This window comes from Crocodylus siamensis, chromosome 3 (assembly GCF_052110815.1).
Source record: "Crocodylus siamensis isolate JL-2025a chromosome 3, ASM5211081v1, whole genome shotgun sequence".
Taxonomy (NCBI): domain Eukaryota; kingdom Metazoa; phylum Chordata; order Crocodylia; family Crocodylidae; genus Crocodylus; species Crocodylus siamensis.
Genome location: NC_143397.1, coordinates 148,064,716 through 148,081,448, shown reverse-complemented (window position 1 = coordinate 148,081,448; position 16,733 = coordinate 148,064,716). Strand labels below are relative to the sequence as shown.

Here is a 16,733-nt window from a genome sequence, read left to right as displayed (position 1 = left end):
TATAGTTCTCATTGCTTACTCCATCTTCTACACTTTGGTGAAGTGGGATACTCTCTGCTGAATGTCATCATTCCTTGTCAGAAATGTTTGTTTGCCTTTCATTTAAAAAAAAAAAAAAGTCCTTTCTGTAGATTCATTTTTAAGTAGAAAGCAGAATGACATAGTCTTAGGCTTCATTTTCTTGAATTTTGCCATTTGTACAGTGTATGTGTGTGTGTTTAAAATGCTGTCAAATCAGAAATCACTCACTCAAGTAAAGTTGTGCTACATCCCTTAGCTCAGGGGTAATGCTCTGAAACACCTATTTATTATGGTATAACTTCAAGTAGGCATTTGGACCTGTTTGAAGTCAGTAGAAATTGCTTAAATGTAGGCATGTTGTCAAGTGCCTCAATGAATCAGGGTCTTTATGATTTAAATAAGTTGCGTGGAGAGACCTACAATGTGTTGCTAAACAAAGTTTGTCAGAGAATACTCATGAATGTTTACTTCTGTTCCCTTTTTGTGTCTCATCTGAAGCTTAATTAATTGAACTGCATGTACCCAAGTGTAGGATGAGACTAGGGAGATGAAATGCATCCCTCCAACTTTGGGCCAGAGTGTAGGACTCTGGTGTATTTATTCCATGGCTTCCCTGCCCACAGTAGCCAAGTGGAGGCCACTAGATCTACCCAAATGCTAATTTTCTGGCCTTTCCAGGCTGCCTACAGAGCCCGTCTCCCCTTGTGGGTCTATTGCTGACAAAATGAGCTACGGCCACTCACCCCTGCTAGGGTGAAACAGAGACCGTCAGTGAAGCAGAGTAGGCAATTGAGAGCATAACCCAGGGCCACACTGTGGCTCTGTCTTAGGAGAGTTCACTCAAATCTGCTTGAGGCCACTCTGAAGTCATCTAGACTGTCAAATCGCTGATTCCTGGTATCGCCCCTTCTTCCCTCCCCCCATCCACTATGGGAGCAAGTAGGTAAGGTTTATTTGTTGACAGTAAACCTAGAATTGGGATGTAAGCTGTAAGGATCTGGCATCCCAGTTTTTCCCAGAGACTCTGTTGTCATCCTTTGTATCAGTCTTTGTCAGTGGTGTGTACAATTTTGGCTGCCCTGTGGGCCAAATGAATGGTTTGGAGCAGATCTGCAGGCTAGATTGGTCCCCATTCTGCCCCTTCATGCCAGTATTGGGTCCTGGGGTCCCTCATTGCCTCCAGCTGCCTGGTGCTCAATCCTGGCTAGGTGGGGGTGGCACAGGTCCCCAGGGCTTGATCCCAGCATGAGGGTGTTGGGTGAAGGCAGCACAGATCCCTGGAGCCTGATCCTAATATGCAGGGGGCTGGGTGAAGGTAGTGCGGGGCCCCAGAGCTTGATACCAGCCAGACAGAGGCAGCACAGAGCTCTGTGCTGCCCTGCCCAGCTCATAACAGGTTCCAGGTTCTCCCTCCCCACCATCCAACACCCAGGAAAAAGCTAATCTCCTTAATGATTACTTTGCATCGGTTTTTCACCAGCCCAGGGGAATCACCCTGCCTGACAGAACACAGGATTATGAGGGTATGGGTGACCACATGCCTACATTTGGCAAAGACCTCGTGAGGGAACACCTTGAGAGGCTGGACATCCCTAAGTCAGCAGGCCCTTATGAAATGCATCCAAGAGTGCTAAAATAATTGGCTGACATCATAGCATGACAGATGGCAAGGATATTTGAGAACTTGTGGCGCTTGGGAGAGGTTCCTGAAGATTGGAAGAAAGCCCATTGTGGTGCCTATCTTCAAGGAAGGAAGGAAGAACCAGGGGATTGTAGGCCAATCAGTTTTACCTCAATCCCTGGAAAGAGCATGGAAAGAATTATTAAAGAATCCATTAACAATAGGTTAACAGAAGGTGTTATTTGGAGAGAGAGCCAACATGGCTTCATTATGGGTAGATTGTGCCTGACTAACCTCATCTCCTTCTATGACCAGGTGATGTGTGGCAAAGTGGCATCTCCCCAACCAGCCACAGTTTTAGTCTCCCACCTGCCCCTGGGCATGCTGCCTGCTTCTCTCTCCTGCTATGTCTTGTTAAATAATTAGGGTCTTAATTAGGCAGGAGGCTGCCCTTTGAATACCCTGTTCTCCTGGGCCTATGTATGCAGCTCCGACCACCATTGTATTGAATCCGAAGCCTTGCAGATGGCCTGCTGTTCAATTGCCAGCTCAAGGCCGGGCCCAACTAGACAGTTGTGTCTCTCTCACGCTGCCATGTTACAGGCCACATTCATACTACCCATCTCTCACTGGGGCCTCTTACACTCCACCAGGTGTCACCTTGTCCCTTGCATACCACCCCCTTGGGCCACACTCATCCTGTCCTACTCCATGAGATCCTTGGGCTTAGCTCTCCTTTCTTTGGTCAGCACTGGTGCAGTCTCTCTGGCATCTCCCATTACCCCACTGTGCATTGACTGAGTGATTGCTCAACTTTGAACCAACTTTAGCTCTGGCCCCGCATCAAAACATAATGCCCCTTCCTTGGGCCCCTACTCCTGCCACTCACTCCTGGGGCCTTTCCTCAGCCTCCAGTCCACCTTTGGCCTCAGGTATCTGAAGGCTTACCTGGACCTCACTCACCCCCTTGCTCTCAGGGCCTTGCCACTCTTGTACAGGCAGATAGGTGTCTCTCTGCACCCCACTCTGCACCTCTGCCTCCTCTGAGGCATGTACTCTGCCCCCTATGCTGGGGCTTGGGGTCGAGCACCCCTGCAGGCTCAGGTGCCCCTCATTGGGATGCCTGGCCCAGCACTCTCACTCTCCAGGGTATCGCACCCCGCATGGGCTCAGGTGGGCACAGCCGTGCCTGGCCCCACTACCCACTCTGGGGTCTCACACCCTACATGGGATCAGTTGCCACCCCTGGGTGTGCCTGGCCCTCTACTGCCTCCGATGATAAATAAACCACCTGAAGGTGGGGGCTGGGGTTAAGGCACCCCTCCTCGCCTTTCACCAGGGTGGTAAATAGCCTGGCATTTCTGGGGGACTGTCTTGCCAGGAACAGCCCCACCAGGCCACTTACCCCTGGCAGGATGCAGTTTTAGATCATGCCCAGGACCAAGAGCCTCCTAGCCATCCCCATAAGCTCTTGCCCTTACCTCCTACTGTCGCCGGAGTAGCAGCTCCACCAGGAGATGTTGTTTCCTCCGTGCCAGGCAGCAGACTGCTGCCTCCAGCTCTGCTGGCCTGAGTCTTAAAATGCCTGCTCATCAGAGCTGGGGCCACACCTGCAGGTTGCCTCTTCATGTTTTTAAAGTGACAGACACCAAAGGAGCTCTGCCACAACACATCACCTGGACAGGGGAGGAGAGGCTAATGTCATATACTTGGATTTCAAAAAAGCCTTTGATTTGGTCTCCCATGATGTTCTCAGGACAAAATTGGGGAACTGTGGCCTCAACGACCTTACGATCTGTTGGCTGGGGAACTGACTCCATGGTTGGACCTGGAGAGTGATGGTCGATGGAACCGAGTCAACCTGGCACATGGTGACCAGTGGCATCCCTCAGGGTTCAGTACTTGGATCGGTACTCTTTAACATATTCATAAATGACCTGGATTCAGGTGTCAGAAGCAGACTGGCTAAGTTTGCAGATGACATCAAATTATGGGGAAGCACGGTCATATTAGAGGATAGGCTGGGGATTCAGGCTGACTTGGACAGGCTCACAATGTGGGTGGATCAAAACCTGATGACTTTCAACATGGAGAAATGCAAGGTGCTCCACCTTGGGAGAGAGCCCACATCATACCTATAGGCTCGGCAATGCTACATTCACTAGTGCTATGAATGAAAGAGACTTGGGGGTCATGGCTGACCACAAGATGAACATGAGCCACCAATGCGATGCCCTTTGGCATGGGGCTAGACCCAATGATCTTGTGAGGTCCCTTCCAGCCCTAATGTCTATGAAGTCTATAAAATCTGGTTGGGATCAGGTTCCAGGGGCTCCACACTGCCTTTGCTCAACCCCTGCACACTGGGACTGAGCCCCCTGCCACTCTGTGCACCCAACTTAGCGTTCAGGGCTAGAGCTCACAGGGCTCCCCACGGGATCCATGGGAAGCCCTGTGGGCCACATTACATGGCTGCAGAAGCTGGATCTGGCCCTCAGCATGGGGGTTGAGCACCCCTGGTGTATACATAGAGCCTGCATAGGAATCTCTCCATGTCCTACTGGGGGTGCTGATTCTTCTTGCACAACCACTCTTCTGGCTGCTCCTTCTATTCACAGCTTCAGGGAGGGTAAAAGCTTTCTGAAGACTTGTTTTTTTCTCTTTGTCCTGTATTGGACCTGTGCTGAACACTTTCGCTCATTCTCACACAATCTGTTAGTTCTTTTGAGCCCTGGTTGTGCACATGTTTAACATACTTAGCTGTATGGTGCTTCACAAACAGGTCCAAGGAAGTGATTCTCCCCCCCTATGCAGCACTAGTCAGACTGCAGCTGGAGTATTGTGTCCAGTTCTGGATGCCACAGTTCAAGTGGGTTGTGGACAACCTGGAGAAGGTCCAGAGAAGAGCCACTCGCCTGATTGGAGGTCTGCAGGGAAGGCCATACGAGGAAAGGCTAAGGGACCTTAACCTCTTGAGCTTCTCCAAGAGAAGGCTGAGAGGGGACCTTGTGGTGGCGTACAAATTCATAAGGGAAGAGCAATGTGAAGTAGGCAACGATCTGTTCACCAGGGCATCCCCTGGATCAACAAGGAAGAATGGCCATAAGCTACTAGAGAGAAGGTTTAGGTTGGACATTAGGAAAAAGTTCTTCACGGTTAGGGTTGCCAGAATCTGGAATGGGCTCCCAAGACAGGTGGTGCTTGCCCCATCCTTGCGGGTCTTCAAGAAGAGACTGGACAGGCACCTGGCTGGGATCACATGACCCCAGGGTTGGTGTTTCTTTTCTTGCCTGCCATGGGCAGGGTGTCAGACTAGATGGCCCACTGAGGTCCCTTCTGACTCTATGAATCTATGTACAGAAGTAGTCCCACTGAACTCAGAAAAGCTAATGGAGCTATGCAAACTTCCTAAAGTTATGCAATGCATTCCTGTTTTGCAAAGCTGAGAAATAAATATACAACTGCCTTGAGAAATGGAGTGAGATTACTCATAGTTTCTTTGGGATTTCAGAGGCATTTTATGTCCCTGGGTGGGTTTTTTTAAAACTGAATAAGCAAGCTAAATACACATCCTTCTGCATTTTAAATAGAGTCTATTTGAATAGATATGTTGCCATTTTTAAAAAAAAGTCAACATTTAACATACACAAGCACATTTATATCTTACTTTAAGTGTTTTACTCAGATCCTGTGGCTTTAACTGCTAGTAAAGAGACCACTTTGTATATTTTTATATGTGCGCAAACATGTTTGAAAAGATAAATATAGAAAACTAATTAAACACTGAGTATTATGTGCCTTTTATATTACTACTGTTAATTCATGATACTGGTATTTTTCTTTACCAAATATAGAAAGCAGAGATGATACTAAGATTGTGAGTTATCACTGGGAGGAAATTAAAGGTCCATTGCGGGAACAGAAAGCATCTGCTGACATACCTGTTCTACACTTGTCTAACCTTGTTCCTGGCAACTACACTTTCAGGTAAGTGAATTGTTTCCCTTCCACCCCCATGTTGTGCACATCCTGATTTCTGTTAGAAGCTTATTGCTTTCTACTGTATGATCATATTTGACTCCTTGGAGCGTTGTGTCTATCTTCTGCAAATTATTTTCCTTCCCGTAGTTTGGTGAAAAAGCCTTACAAAGAGGTTAATTAAGAAACATTTAAACTGATTTCACAGGATGGATGTGTTGTATCATGCCTGTGTTGCAGGATACTATTATACAGAATGACACAGCAGAAAACTCCACAAAGATACGTTATGTTTATAGCTAGGGAGAGAACTCATTTTTTTTTTTTTCAAGATTTTTTGACCTGCAATTTGGCAAGTGCCCCTCAGTAACTCTATGTAGACAATTCTGCTTTAGGAGGAACTGTAGACAGAACAGGATTGGAAGAGTGATCATTGCAAAGCAGTCTGGTATGTCAGTTCTTCAAGAATCATTAACTTCTTCAATAAAAGCTTTTTCATTGTTACCATTCATCTTCCATTCTGGCCTGCTAAAGCTGGAACCATTCCAGATGTCTATACATGCAGCAGAAAAAAATGCTGTTATAATGTTGGGTATTCATTATGATAGATTTTCCATTTTCTGGAGAGTTTAGCTTAGGATCTTATCCTTTTGTAGGCAGAAGAACCACTGACTTCAATTGGCAATTTGCCTACAGATTCATAAAATCAATTCAAACATCAGATTGTACATCAACATATCATCAAGGATTTGGAATCTATAGAGAACTTGCATGTATGTACAAACAAAGTGATACTTTGTGCAAGCTTTATGTGCCAATACAGTACCCATTTATATATAGGTCCAAATTCTGTTCTCAGTAATACAGGTGTAAATATCTGATTTTGCTGGTGGTACTTCATATTTACACTGGTGGCAGCGGTGGAAATTGACCTGTTGTCCAGATTTATGATCATCATGCTACTAGAATACATGCTAAGCAAAAGAACTCAAAATTCTCTCCAATTAGAAATGAATTAAGTTTCCAAGAAATCTGCATGTGGTCTTAAAGTGACCTGTCTAAGGCCATGGGCATGCATGAATTTGAAGCGCTTCAAATTCTTCTCGAGTTTGGAGTGCTGCAAATTTGAAATGCTTTCAGGCTGTGGACAGGTGTGCAGCCCCTTGTTGCAACCTGAAACCTGCTGGACTGATTCAGAATCACTAATGGCATGAATCAGTGTGCTCACAGCCAGGGGTTGTTTATTCCTGTTGCTCCACTCCCTCACGTGGCTTGAGGAGGAGCTGGGTAGATGGCCAGTGAGTGCTTCTTTGTGCAGTTTTATGGTTCCAGAGGTGGAGAGTCATTCAGTAAATGTTCTCTCCAGTCCCAGGTACCAGAGATTGCTGAGGACAGTGGCATGCTCCTGGCCCCACCCCCCACAAACCAGAACTAAAATACACTGGAAATACCAGACCCTGGGGCTGGAAAAAAAAGATTATGTGCATGACACTTGAGCTCTGGAGATTGCTATGGACAGCTGAGCTCACAGGGGAGTACTCTTTGGCTGTCTATCCTGTGGGGGCAGGGAGGAGGGAGAGTGGAGCACTATGGGATGTTGGGGGACTGAGCAGCATAAATAAAGTACATTAAATATTAGTGTACAGATGGTTCAAGAAGTGCTGCCAAGAGGTTCCTCAGTTTTTTGAGGATCATTTTTTAAGTGCTCAAAGTGAACAGGGAACTCTAATCCCAGAATATTAGAACTAGGGGGCATCCACTAAAATTAGTGGGAAACAAGAGTGAAAACTAACAAGAGAGAGTACTTTTTTACATGCATGTGGTTAACTTGTGGAACTCATGTCTACAGGAGGTTGTAGAGGCAGATAATATAGACAGGTTCAAAAATGGACTGGACAAATTCATGAACAGTAAATCTGTTTAATAGCTATTACAACAGTTGGAGATGCTTCCTCTGGCATCTCTAAACCAGTAATTCTCAACCAGGGTGCCAGGCCCTGGGGTGCTGTGAGATCCTTTGAAGAGTGCTGCTAGAAGTGTGAGGAGATAAGCAAATAAGGGAAGGCTCAGGCTCCATGTGGGAGGAGACAAGCAGATAGGGACATGCACAGGCTTTCCTTGCCTCGCCATTCCCCCACCCCCACTGCCTGGCTTCTGCAAGGTCAGCACTGTAATAAATCAGCTCTTGAAATAGGATGCAGCTCAATTCACAAAAGTTATGGATGGGTGCATTGATCCTAAAATGGTTGAGAACCACTGCTCCAGACGAACGGTTATAGATGCCAAGGAGGGTAATAGATAGGGGATAGATTACTCTGGTTATTATAATATTATAATAACTATCAGTTATTGGGGCCTGAGGGCCACATGGGGAGTTTTGGCCTAGTAGGCATCACTGCCCCCTGCCCCTACAACAACTTGCCAAAACTCCCTTTGGGGCTGTGTATAGGTGGGGAGTAGCGCTCAGGAGTGGGAGGCTGAGGATGGGATCACGTGACCCTGCCCTTTAGGTATGGGAGGGTTGTGTGTATGTGTGTGGAGGGGAGGCTGCCTGGACACTAGATCCTGGGATCCTGCTGTGGTGGGAGTCTGGGGGGCAAGGGGCACATGCACCAGAGCTCCTCCAGGCAGTGTGGTCTGTGCTACCCCTGTGTCACTCCACATGGGGCTGAACCCTGCTCCCAGAGTGGCTGCAGCTGGCTGAGTTCTGCTCTGTGCTCCCCACCTCCAGCAGCAGCTCCTCCTCTGACTCCTGCTGCACCATGCTGTGCTGATCCTGGGGCTCTGGCTTCAGCTCCTGGATGCCATTCACTGGAAGGAAGGCACCTGAGATCTGAAGCCAGAGCCCTGTGAGCTGGGGTGGGAGCTGCCTGGCTGAAACTGCTCACTGGGTGCAGCAGAGGCAAGATCAGAAGCAGGAGCTGCTGCTGGAGGTAGGAGGTGCAGAACCAGGAACAGCCCCACCAGAAGCTGCACCCTGGCTGGGGCCTGGGCTAACAGGAGCCTGGCACAGGCTGCCTTAGCACGAGCAGGTAGGGCATGACCCCATGCAGAGGTCCGCAGGGGCAGCAGGGGGCTAGATCCAGTTACCTGGCAGGTGAGATCCGGCCCAGGGGTTGTATTTTGCCCACCCCTGTTCTAGAAATAACTGGTTCAATGCTCTCTGAAAACATCCACTGCTGCTACTGTCAGAATACTAGGCTAGATGGCTCATTGGTCTAACCCAGTATAGCAATTCTTATGTTTCTCTGGTTGTGAATGTCTGTATGTTTTGGTTTTTTTTGGAGTGCTTCAAAGGCATTTGGAACATTTCAAATGATCTAGGGCCTCAGGTCACAAAAATAAACCACATCAGAATAAAGAATAGAACCCTTCAGTTCTTTGCATTTATTGCAAAAGTATCCTTCCCTTATTGCTAAAATTAGTGGGCTCTCAAAATGGGCTCCTAACTCTTGCTCAGTTTGGTATATTAGTCACAATAAAACTGAGCTAAGGGTATTTTCAGATGTCACAGTGAGAAGCACAGTATAAATGCCATACCTCAGATGTCCTTTATTTGTAGTAATACTTATCTCAGCATTAACTGTTTTTCAATTCTGTGATTTTTAAAGCAATGATATAATGGAACACTACATGGTTTTGGTTTTGTGACTTGGCTTCCAGTGACATCATCCACACAAATTTGGGATGATGATGCCCTGGTAAAATCAATTCAGTGTTTCATTAAGAAAAAAAAATCCAAGCAACTCCAAACATACATTGTTGTTTAGTTGCTCTGGCTTGTATTAGAAATAATTTTTTATGCTTCTTAATGTTTTTATTTAGTTGTTAGCGGGAGTGAGTTCACTGCAGCCAGTCAGTTATATGATTGAGGTCTTACTGGGTAAGTTTTGTTAGGAATTTGGTATGTTGGGGTGAAATCTCTGTTGAACTCATTGGCAATTTGCCATTGACCTCAGTGGGAATGGAATTTCTCTTGTCATCCTAAATATGCGCATTTCAAACTACAAATGCATTTGTAGTGTAATGTAATGCAATATTTGAAAAAACAATTTTCTCTTCCTCTTCCCTACTAACACCTGCAGTCAGGTGCCTCTTATTCCTTTTCAGCATGTGGTAATACTCTGATTCAGGGTTATCAGGAAAGGGTTCCTTTGTCTTTTTAGGTGTTTGGGCTTTTTTCATCCTCCAGTTTCCAAGAGAAGCACACAGGAGAACTTTATTCTTTGTTTAGATCCAGATTAATGGATACCCTTCTCTGCTGTAGGCTAACTGTAATTGATTCAGATGGAGCAGCTAACTCTACTATTGCATTACTGATGGTCAACAAGCCAGTGGATTACCCACCCATTGCCAATGCGGGACCGAATCAGGCAATAACTTTGCCTCAAAACTTCATCACGCTAAATGGAAACCAGAGCAATGATGATCATGAAATTGTCAGCTATGAGTGGACACTTAGTCCCAAAAGTAAAGGCAAGGTTGTAGCAATGCAGGTAAGCTTACTTCTTTTTTGATCTTTTATTGCTAGTTGAGGGAATAAATGTGTAGAAATTACCACCACATACACCAGCAGTTATGTAGAGATTACTGTTACCCTCTTGATTTCACGTGATGCTTCCAGTTCTCTCTTTAAATTTCATTTCCTTTTCGCCCATATTTGATTTCTGTGATCACTTATGATGTGATTTTCTACTGAGTTCAACAGGAAGACTAGTTTACAATTTCTGTCCCTGGAAACTGGAGTCACAAAAGTAGGTACCAGTCTTATTCCTTTTGACCTCAGCATTTAGCCAGTGTTCAGTGTCTTGTTGCCTGTGCTAGGAAGAGAAACTGAGGATGGAGTCAGGAGTTTGTGTGTTTATTTTTTAAGATCTTGTTTGCTCACAAGGAATGGACAGAGTCCTGCTTCCTTGAGCACAGAAGGAATCCAACAACAAGTGGACTTTCCCTGCTTTCTGTTACAAGCCTTTTTCCTGGCAGCAGTCTATCCAAAAAAGCTCTCTTCTTCCTGTCCCTCAGCTCCATGTTATTAGTATTTCTCTTGCAGTCTCCGTCTGCCACGTGTATATACAGCACTAGCAAAAAATGTCCAGCCCCTTGCATTTATACTGGACAAAACCTCTCAACCACATACCTTATGTTTCCTTTACATTGGCGGTTATACCTTTCTTTCAGAAAGGAACAATAGTGCTTCTTCTATTTATTTTGAATGAAAGGTGGGCATCATACCTACCAGCTTCTGTGAGGCTTTACTCTAATGTCTTTCATATTCAGTAACATTTTTGTTATGTTAAAGTTAGGCCAGTTTGCTTTTTTTTTTTGCGATGGTTGTCTGTCTCTTTTTTTCTTCAAAGTTAAGAACCTGATTTTGTATAACCTATCCATTATTCTTGGTTCTCTGCAGGGCCCATAGTTAATCCCTGGTCACCTGAACCACAGAACCCATTTTAGTAGGTTCCAGAGGGAACTTGTATGTTAAAGGTGGATGTTTTAGGGATTTCCTACAGACAATTTTTGCATAATTATGTCTATAGTGGTTTCTAAGGCACTATAGTTACATTAGTGCAATCTGCTAGTACAGTTGACTCTCTTACGCTTATATCAATATAATGTATTCCTATACGTGTTCTCCTTTTTTCTTTACACACTTCAGCTTTAGCTCAGAGTGTTACTTCGGTCCAAAGCAACTCCCTTGCATGAATGGGTCACTGATCTAAGATGCCCAAAGGGTTAATCACATATTGAATACTGAAATGCGAAGGCATTTTACAGATTATTTTTGAGACTGGGGAATAATTTTTATTGCTATAAAGCTGAGGATATCAGGACTGCAGTTTTGACCAATGGCAGTTGCTTGAATTAAAAGTTAGCTCTGGTGAATAATTAATAATATAAGTTATATTTATAGTTTTCATTAACGTTTATTTAAAGACATAGAAGGACATTATGGTGTAACACAATCAATAGGTATTATGACGACAGCTTGTTAACATGACGACCCATAAGTAAGCAGTAATGTGCCCTCTTACACATTTACATTTAAATATCAAGTAATTCTATAAATGTGTGGAATGAGCTTTAGTAGAACATTTGAAGAACATTTTCTTCTAGGATTAAATCATGATCCCTCTGCAGTCAATAACAAACCATCTATGAACATGAGTAGGACCAGGATTTTGGTCTTTATGTATATTTTAGAAGTTTTCTTTTTTGAGATTTTTGGTAGGAGATAATGCATAATTAACAGTAGAATGTTGTTATTCTTATATAAGAATATAAATCCCATACACATTTGTGAGAAGCAAGTACAGTCTGGTCTATCTTTGTATTTAATGACATTTTAATTCATAAAAATTGTTCTTTTTACACGAGTATAACATTGAAATAAACTTTCAGTGTTTAAAAAGACTCTTCTGCAAGGAAGTGTTTACAAGTTTTAGTAAAGCGGATCATAATTTCATCTGTTAGTAACGAATGTAAACATTTCTTGCTTCACAAGACATTATGGGTCATTGTTGTTCAACATAATGCAGCAATTATACTAAAATAAAAAATGAAGATTTACTGATTGCAGGTGAAATATTGTTGACTCTTAGTATAAGAGAGGTAGAGAGCTGTATACTAAATGTGCCTGGGCATTGGGTTTTAAATGTATTCTTTTCCTTTAAACCAACATGAGCCATTTGCTAAGATAGTATCTTTGAATTTAAACTGTAAATTGGTTACTCTGCCAAGTTGTGGTATGCAGCCCATCTTGTATGTGTTTGTAACCTAGCTTCATCTCCTAGCATTCTCTTTCTTACCCTTCTTCCCCCCTCTTACTGTGTAGGGAGTGCGAACTCCATTCCTTCAGTTATCTGCAATGCAGGAAGGAGATTATACATTTCAGCTGACAGTTACAGACTCGGTTAAACAACGGTCCACTGCTGAGGTCACAGTGATTGTACAGCCCGGTAAGTAGCCTGTAAAAGGTCCGACTTCCTCAGTGATAAACTGAAATTAGGATAATTACAGCAGCTCTTGAATGTCTTGCCCTTGAATCCTCTGGTTGGCAGGCAGAGCACCCAGCAGTTGCCATATCAAGGGCTTTTTCTTTAAAGGGGAATTACAAAATGAAACACAGATCTATGTGGTGAATGCTTCTACTAACCAGCTTTTGTGAAGATCTATTGTAACTTGCATTATAAGCTATGCTGTGCTCAAGTTCCTGCATGGCCTGCATATTGATATAATCTAGCACATAAATTGGGACTTAATAAACTTCAGTTTCTTCTTGCTCTGCCATTCATTCATCTTCCAGGATTCTTTAGTAATTTGTATTCTAGGACCACAGCCTAAGCTTGCCAAACAGGTAAATAAATTGCATTATTAGTTTTCAAAGACCTTTGCTTTTCAAACTTTCTGAAGATGAAAGGGCATCCCAACTACACTAGATCTCAGATTTTCAGGCTGATTGCCTTTGCATAGTGTCTTTTCTGTTTTTTGATTCTCTTGGTAGCATTGTGCTCTGTCCACATGAAAAAACTTCTATTAATACTGGCAGTGCTGTGTCCAGCAAGGTAAATAGGGTAAGCTTTCTTTCCTTTGTCCCTGAGTGCATGGTCCTATGCCATACTTTGCATTGTGCAATGAAGCTTAATTCTGGATGTGTACTATAGAAATAAAGAACACAAATGACAAACACAGCCAGTCTCTATGCCTTTGAAGGTGGTGACAGTGTGGCATTATAAATATTATGCTAAGTAAACCTGGTCCAAGGGCAAATTAGAATTCTGGAAAATGGTTACACAATGACCTTGACCTTGCTGTCAGAACAAGGATAGAGAAAGTAGAATAATAGAGAAGATGTTGCCTTACTAAATCTTCAGCTGTATTTAAGTTGACACAACTCCATTGACTTCAGTGGAGTTATACCAGTTGACACTAGTTAAGGATCTGAGTCAAGGTTCCTCCTTTTAAGACAAAAGGCACATTCATCCTGGTGGAAGTCAATGGAATACACTGAAGTTAGAAAAAACAAAACAAAAAACCAAACAAACCAACATTTGTGTGGCAGAACAGTTTTAAATGACCAGTCTGTGTGCTGCAAAAACTCTTGGAAGTGTGACTGTGCTGTGAAACACAATGGTGAAAAATAAACTTATGTGAGACAGATCTCCCTGCATCAGTGATTCTCACCTTATTTAGACTAAAGGCACCTCTCATAATATGCCAGCTCTTAGTTTTTACACATTTCTTGACTATGGAAAAATAATAGAGCAATTCTTCTGTTGCAAAGAACTCAGGAAGACCATGACCGAACAGAATGGTTTTTGATGCACTAGATCCTTATTTGAAATCTCTGGGTGCATCCCCGTGAGCACACATGTGCAGGGGCATGTATTTCCTATGGGACAAATAGCAGCACCACATACTCATGCTGGCCCCAGCAGCCTTACCTGAGGGCAGCACGGGCACTGAGCCAGCCACTTGGAGCCTGGTTGGCAGCCAAAACTGTGGCTCTGGCCAGCCAGGTTCTAGTTTCTATTGACACATGCTGCTGCCATGTGTGCCATGCTACTTTTTTTTTTTTTTTGAGCAGCGTGGTGTGTTTTGTTTTTTGTTTTTTGTTTTTGTTTTTGACACCAAGGTCTCCAGTGTTTGTTGTTTATTTTTTTTTAAAAAAAAAACCCACTGTGCTGCAAGTTAGCAGTGGGGCACAAGGGTGCACATGTGCCACATGTAGTTTGTGGCACCTCAAACAGCTTTGAGGCACTGCAAACCACACACGCATGCTTGTGGGAACATGCCTCCTGGGTTTATCTTGTGAATCAAATGTAGGTGCTAATATTCTGTAGCATTGTGTGGCAGCCTTAAAAGGATCTTGCAGCACCCCAGAATCACTGCTGTACACCCCACTCTATGTATCCATCTATATTAGTGCAAAAGAACCTGGCTTGTTTGCCTGTTTCTGCAGAAGTACCTATTCCCATCCTGATGCCCCACATTCTGCTTGGTGATTCATGCTTTCAGCATCATTTGAAGAACTATGAGCAGCTGGTAATTAAGTTCTGTTTTAATTAAAAATTCTGTTTTTCATTAAAAAGTGTCCCAGTGACTGGTAATCCTCATTACTGATTGCTGAAGAAAAAAATACAATGTATTAAATGTTGTTTTTGCAGAAAATAATAGTCCTCCAATAGCTGTAGTTGGTCCAGATAAGGAATTGACATTTCCGGTAGAAGGCACTACATTGGATGGAAGCAAAAGCAGTGATGACCAAGGCATTATCTTCTATCACTGGGAAAATATTAGGTATGTGGAGAAGGCAGTCAGTGAAAATGGGATTAGAACAATTGCTTGTTTGTTGTTCTTGCAGCTTTAAATGTAAGGACAATGCAAGAATGAGAATCGTTTTAGCATTCCTGCTCCTCTGGTGGAGAATGGCATGGACGTCGTTTATGACTGTGATGCAAACAGAGTGGGGTGTGTGAAAAGTATTTAAATAAAGCAAGTTAATCCACCCACAATGGTGACTGGAGGCCTTTCTGAGTAATTACAAATCTGAGTAATTTCATGCACCTGTAGAACATTGCTTTTTGTACATGGCCACATGGTTCTGATAGTAAGTTTCCCCTTCCCATCCAAGTGAAATTTGAGAATGAAAGTGTTGGATTTCCTGGATGCCATACTGTACTGTTGTATCCATGAGCCATTCTATTAAGCCTGATTTTTCAGTGGGTCTGTTGTGGTCCATAGGAATTTTTAGATTCAGCTTTGAAAGCCTGTGAGATTTCAGCCACATCTTGTAATGAGTCATGTAAAAGCAAATTACCATAAGGAAGGATTGTAAGAAAATGGCAAAATGACCCATGTCCTGCTGCCTCTGCCTGGTCTGTCCCGCTCCAGAGCTGCTGCTTGGCCACAGAGGATGTTACAAAGGGCTGCAGCTTGCTGCACCCCTTGCGCAGCCCTGAGATGCCCCCAGGGCTGCTGCCTGGCTGTCTCTGGCAGCAGGACCAGCATCTACTCCCTGTTGCTGCTCACTCCCAGCTGTCTCCTGTGCTTGCAGGTCCTGTGATAAAACTCACAAGTCTCCCATTGAAAAGCTAACACAGCTAGTGTATCTCCTAAATTCCAGGATATGTTCTCTCCCCACCCCGGGCCCCATTCAACACAGGGAAAACACAGCCTTGTCTTAGAATCAAATATGGGACAACTCCAGCAAGAAGCTGTGGGGAAAAAGTCTGTCTGGCTTAGGGAAGCCCCAGAACTGCTCCTGGCTTGCTCCTGCCATGTGCTGCAGCTAGAAGCTTTGCAGGAATCCCAAGTTGACTAGGGGCAGCAGCACACAGGTTCCTTCTTTCAGTGCCTTCTTCCTTCCTGGCTTCCCCCAATTCCCAGTTTCCCCTGCTGTTTGGGAGAAAATGCTGGAAGGAAGGAAGTGCTCACTGCCACTGCTGTCCCCAGTAAAGACGGCTTCCCTGTACAACTGTTCCCAGCAGGATTGGGCAGGGCAGGGGCAGGTCAGGAGAATCTCTGGGGCTTTCCTTTGCCTAGATCAGCTGAGGACAGCAGTGGAAAGTGTGGGCAGGTGGGGGTGCAAGTGATGGGGGCAGGTGGTGAGGTGGCCGAGACAGGCACAGGCTGGGAGAGGCAGGTAGGGCAAGGGTTGGAGGTCAGAACACTGACCTTCTTCACTCCCAGCAACTCGCCTCCCTATAGTCTGCTGCTCTGCCGCTACTTTCCCCACCACAGTAATGAAAGGGACAAATTTAAGATGATCCCCAAATAATTAGATTCTAGACATGGATAATCATAACAAATTTATAATTTTATGTGTCTAGAATCTAATTATTGGGGGGTCATCTTAAGTTTGAAGTCATCTTTGATTCAGATAAATATGGTAATATACAGCTTCCTTGTCAGCTCCTAGAACTAGACTTCTCAGTGAAACAAGTACATACAAAACAAGTAGTTTCTTCATAAAAAGGACCAGATACTAACCCTTGCAGCTTTCACTCTTATGACTCAGTGGGCACATCTACATGAGATACGCTAATATGTATTAGCTGAATTTAATGTGCATTAAGTGTGTATGTCTACACGTGCATGCTCATAATGCACATTA

The 16,733-nt window shown here is 44.1% G+C and overlaps 1 protein-coding gene across 3 annotated transcripts in view; it reads left to right on the top strand.

The window, feature by feature from the left end:
* Positions 1 to 16,733, top strand: part of KIAA0319 (KIAA0319 ortholog) — a 107,425-nt gene that overhangs the window by 58,937 nt on the left and 31,755 nt on the right. For all 3 annotated transcript variants that reach the window (XM_090039487.1, XM_090039486.1, XM_090039488.1), the window contains 4 exons: positions 5,497 to 5,629; positions 9,888 to 10,116; positions 12,453 to 12,576; positions 14,785 to 14,917. In XM_090039487.1, the coding sequence (XP_089895613.1) occupies positions 5,497 to 5,629; positions 9,888 to 10,116; positions 12,453 to 12,576; positions 14,785 to 14,917 (619 nt within the window). The remainder of the gene's footprint in view (positions 1 to 5,496; positions 5,630 to 9,887; positions 10,117 to 12,452; positions 12,577 to 14,784; positions 14,918 to 16,733) is intronic.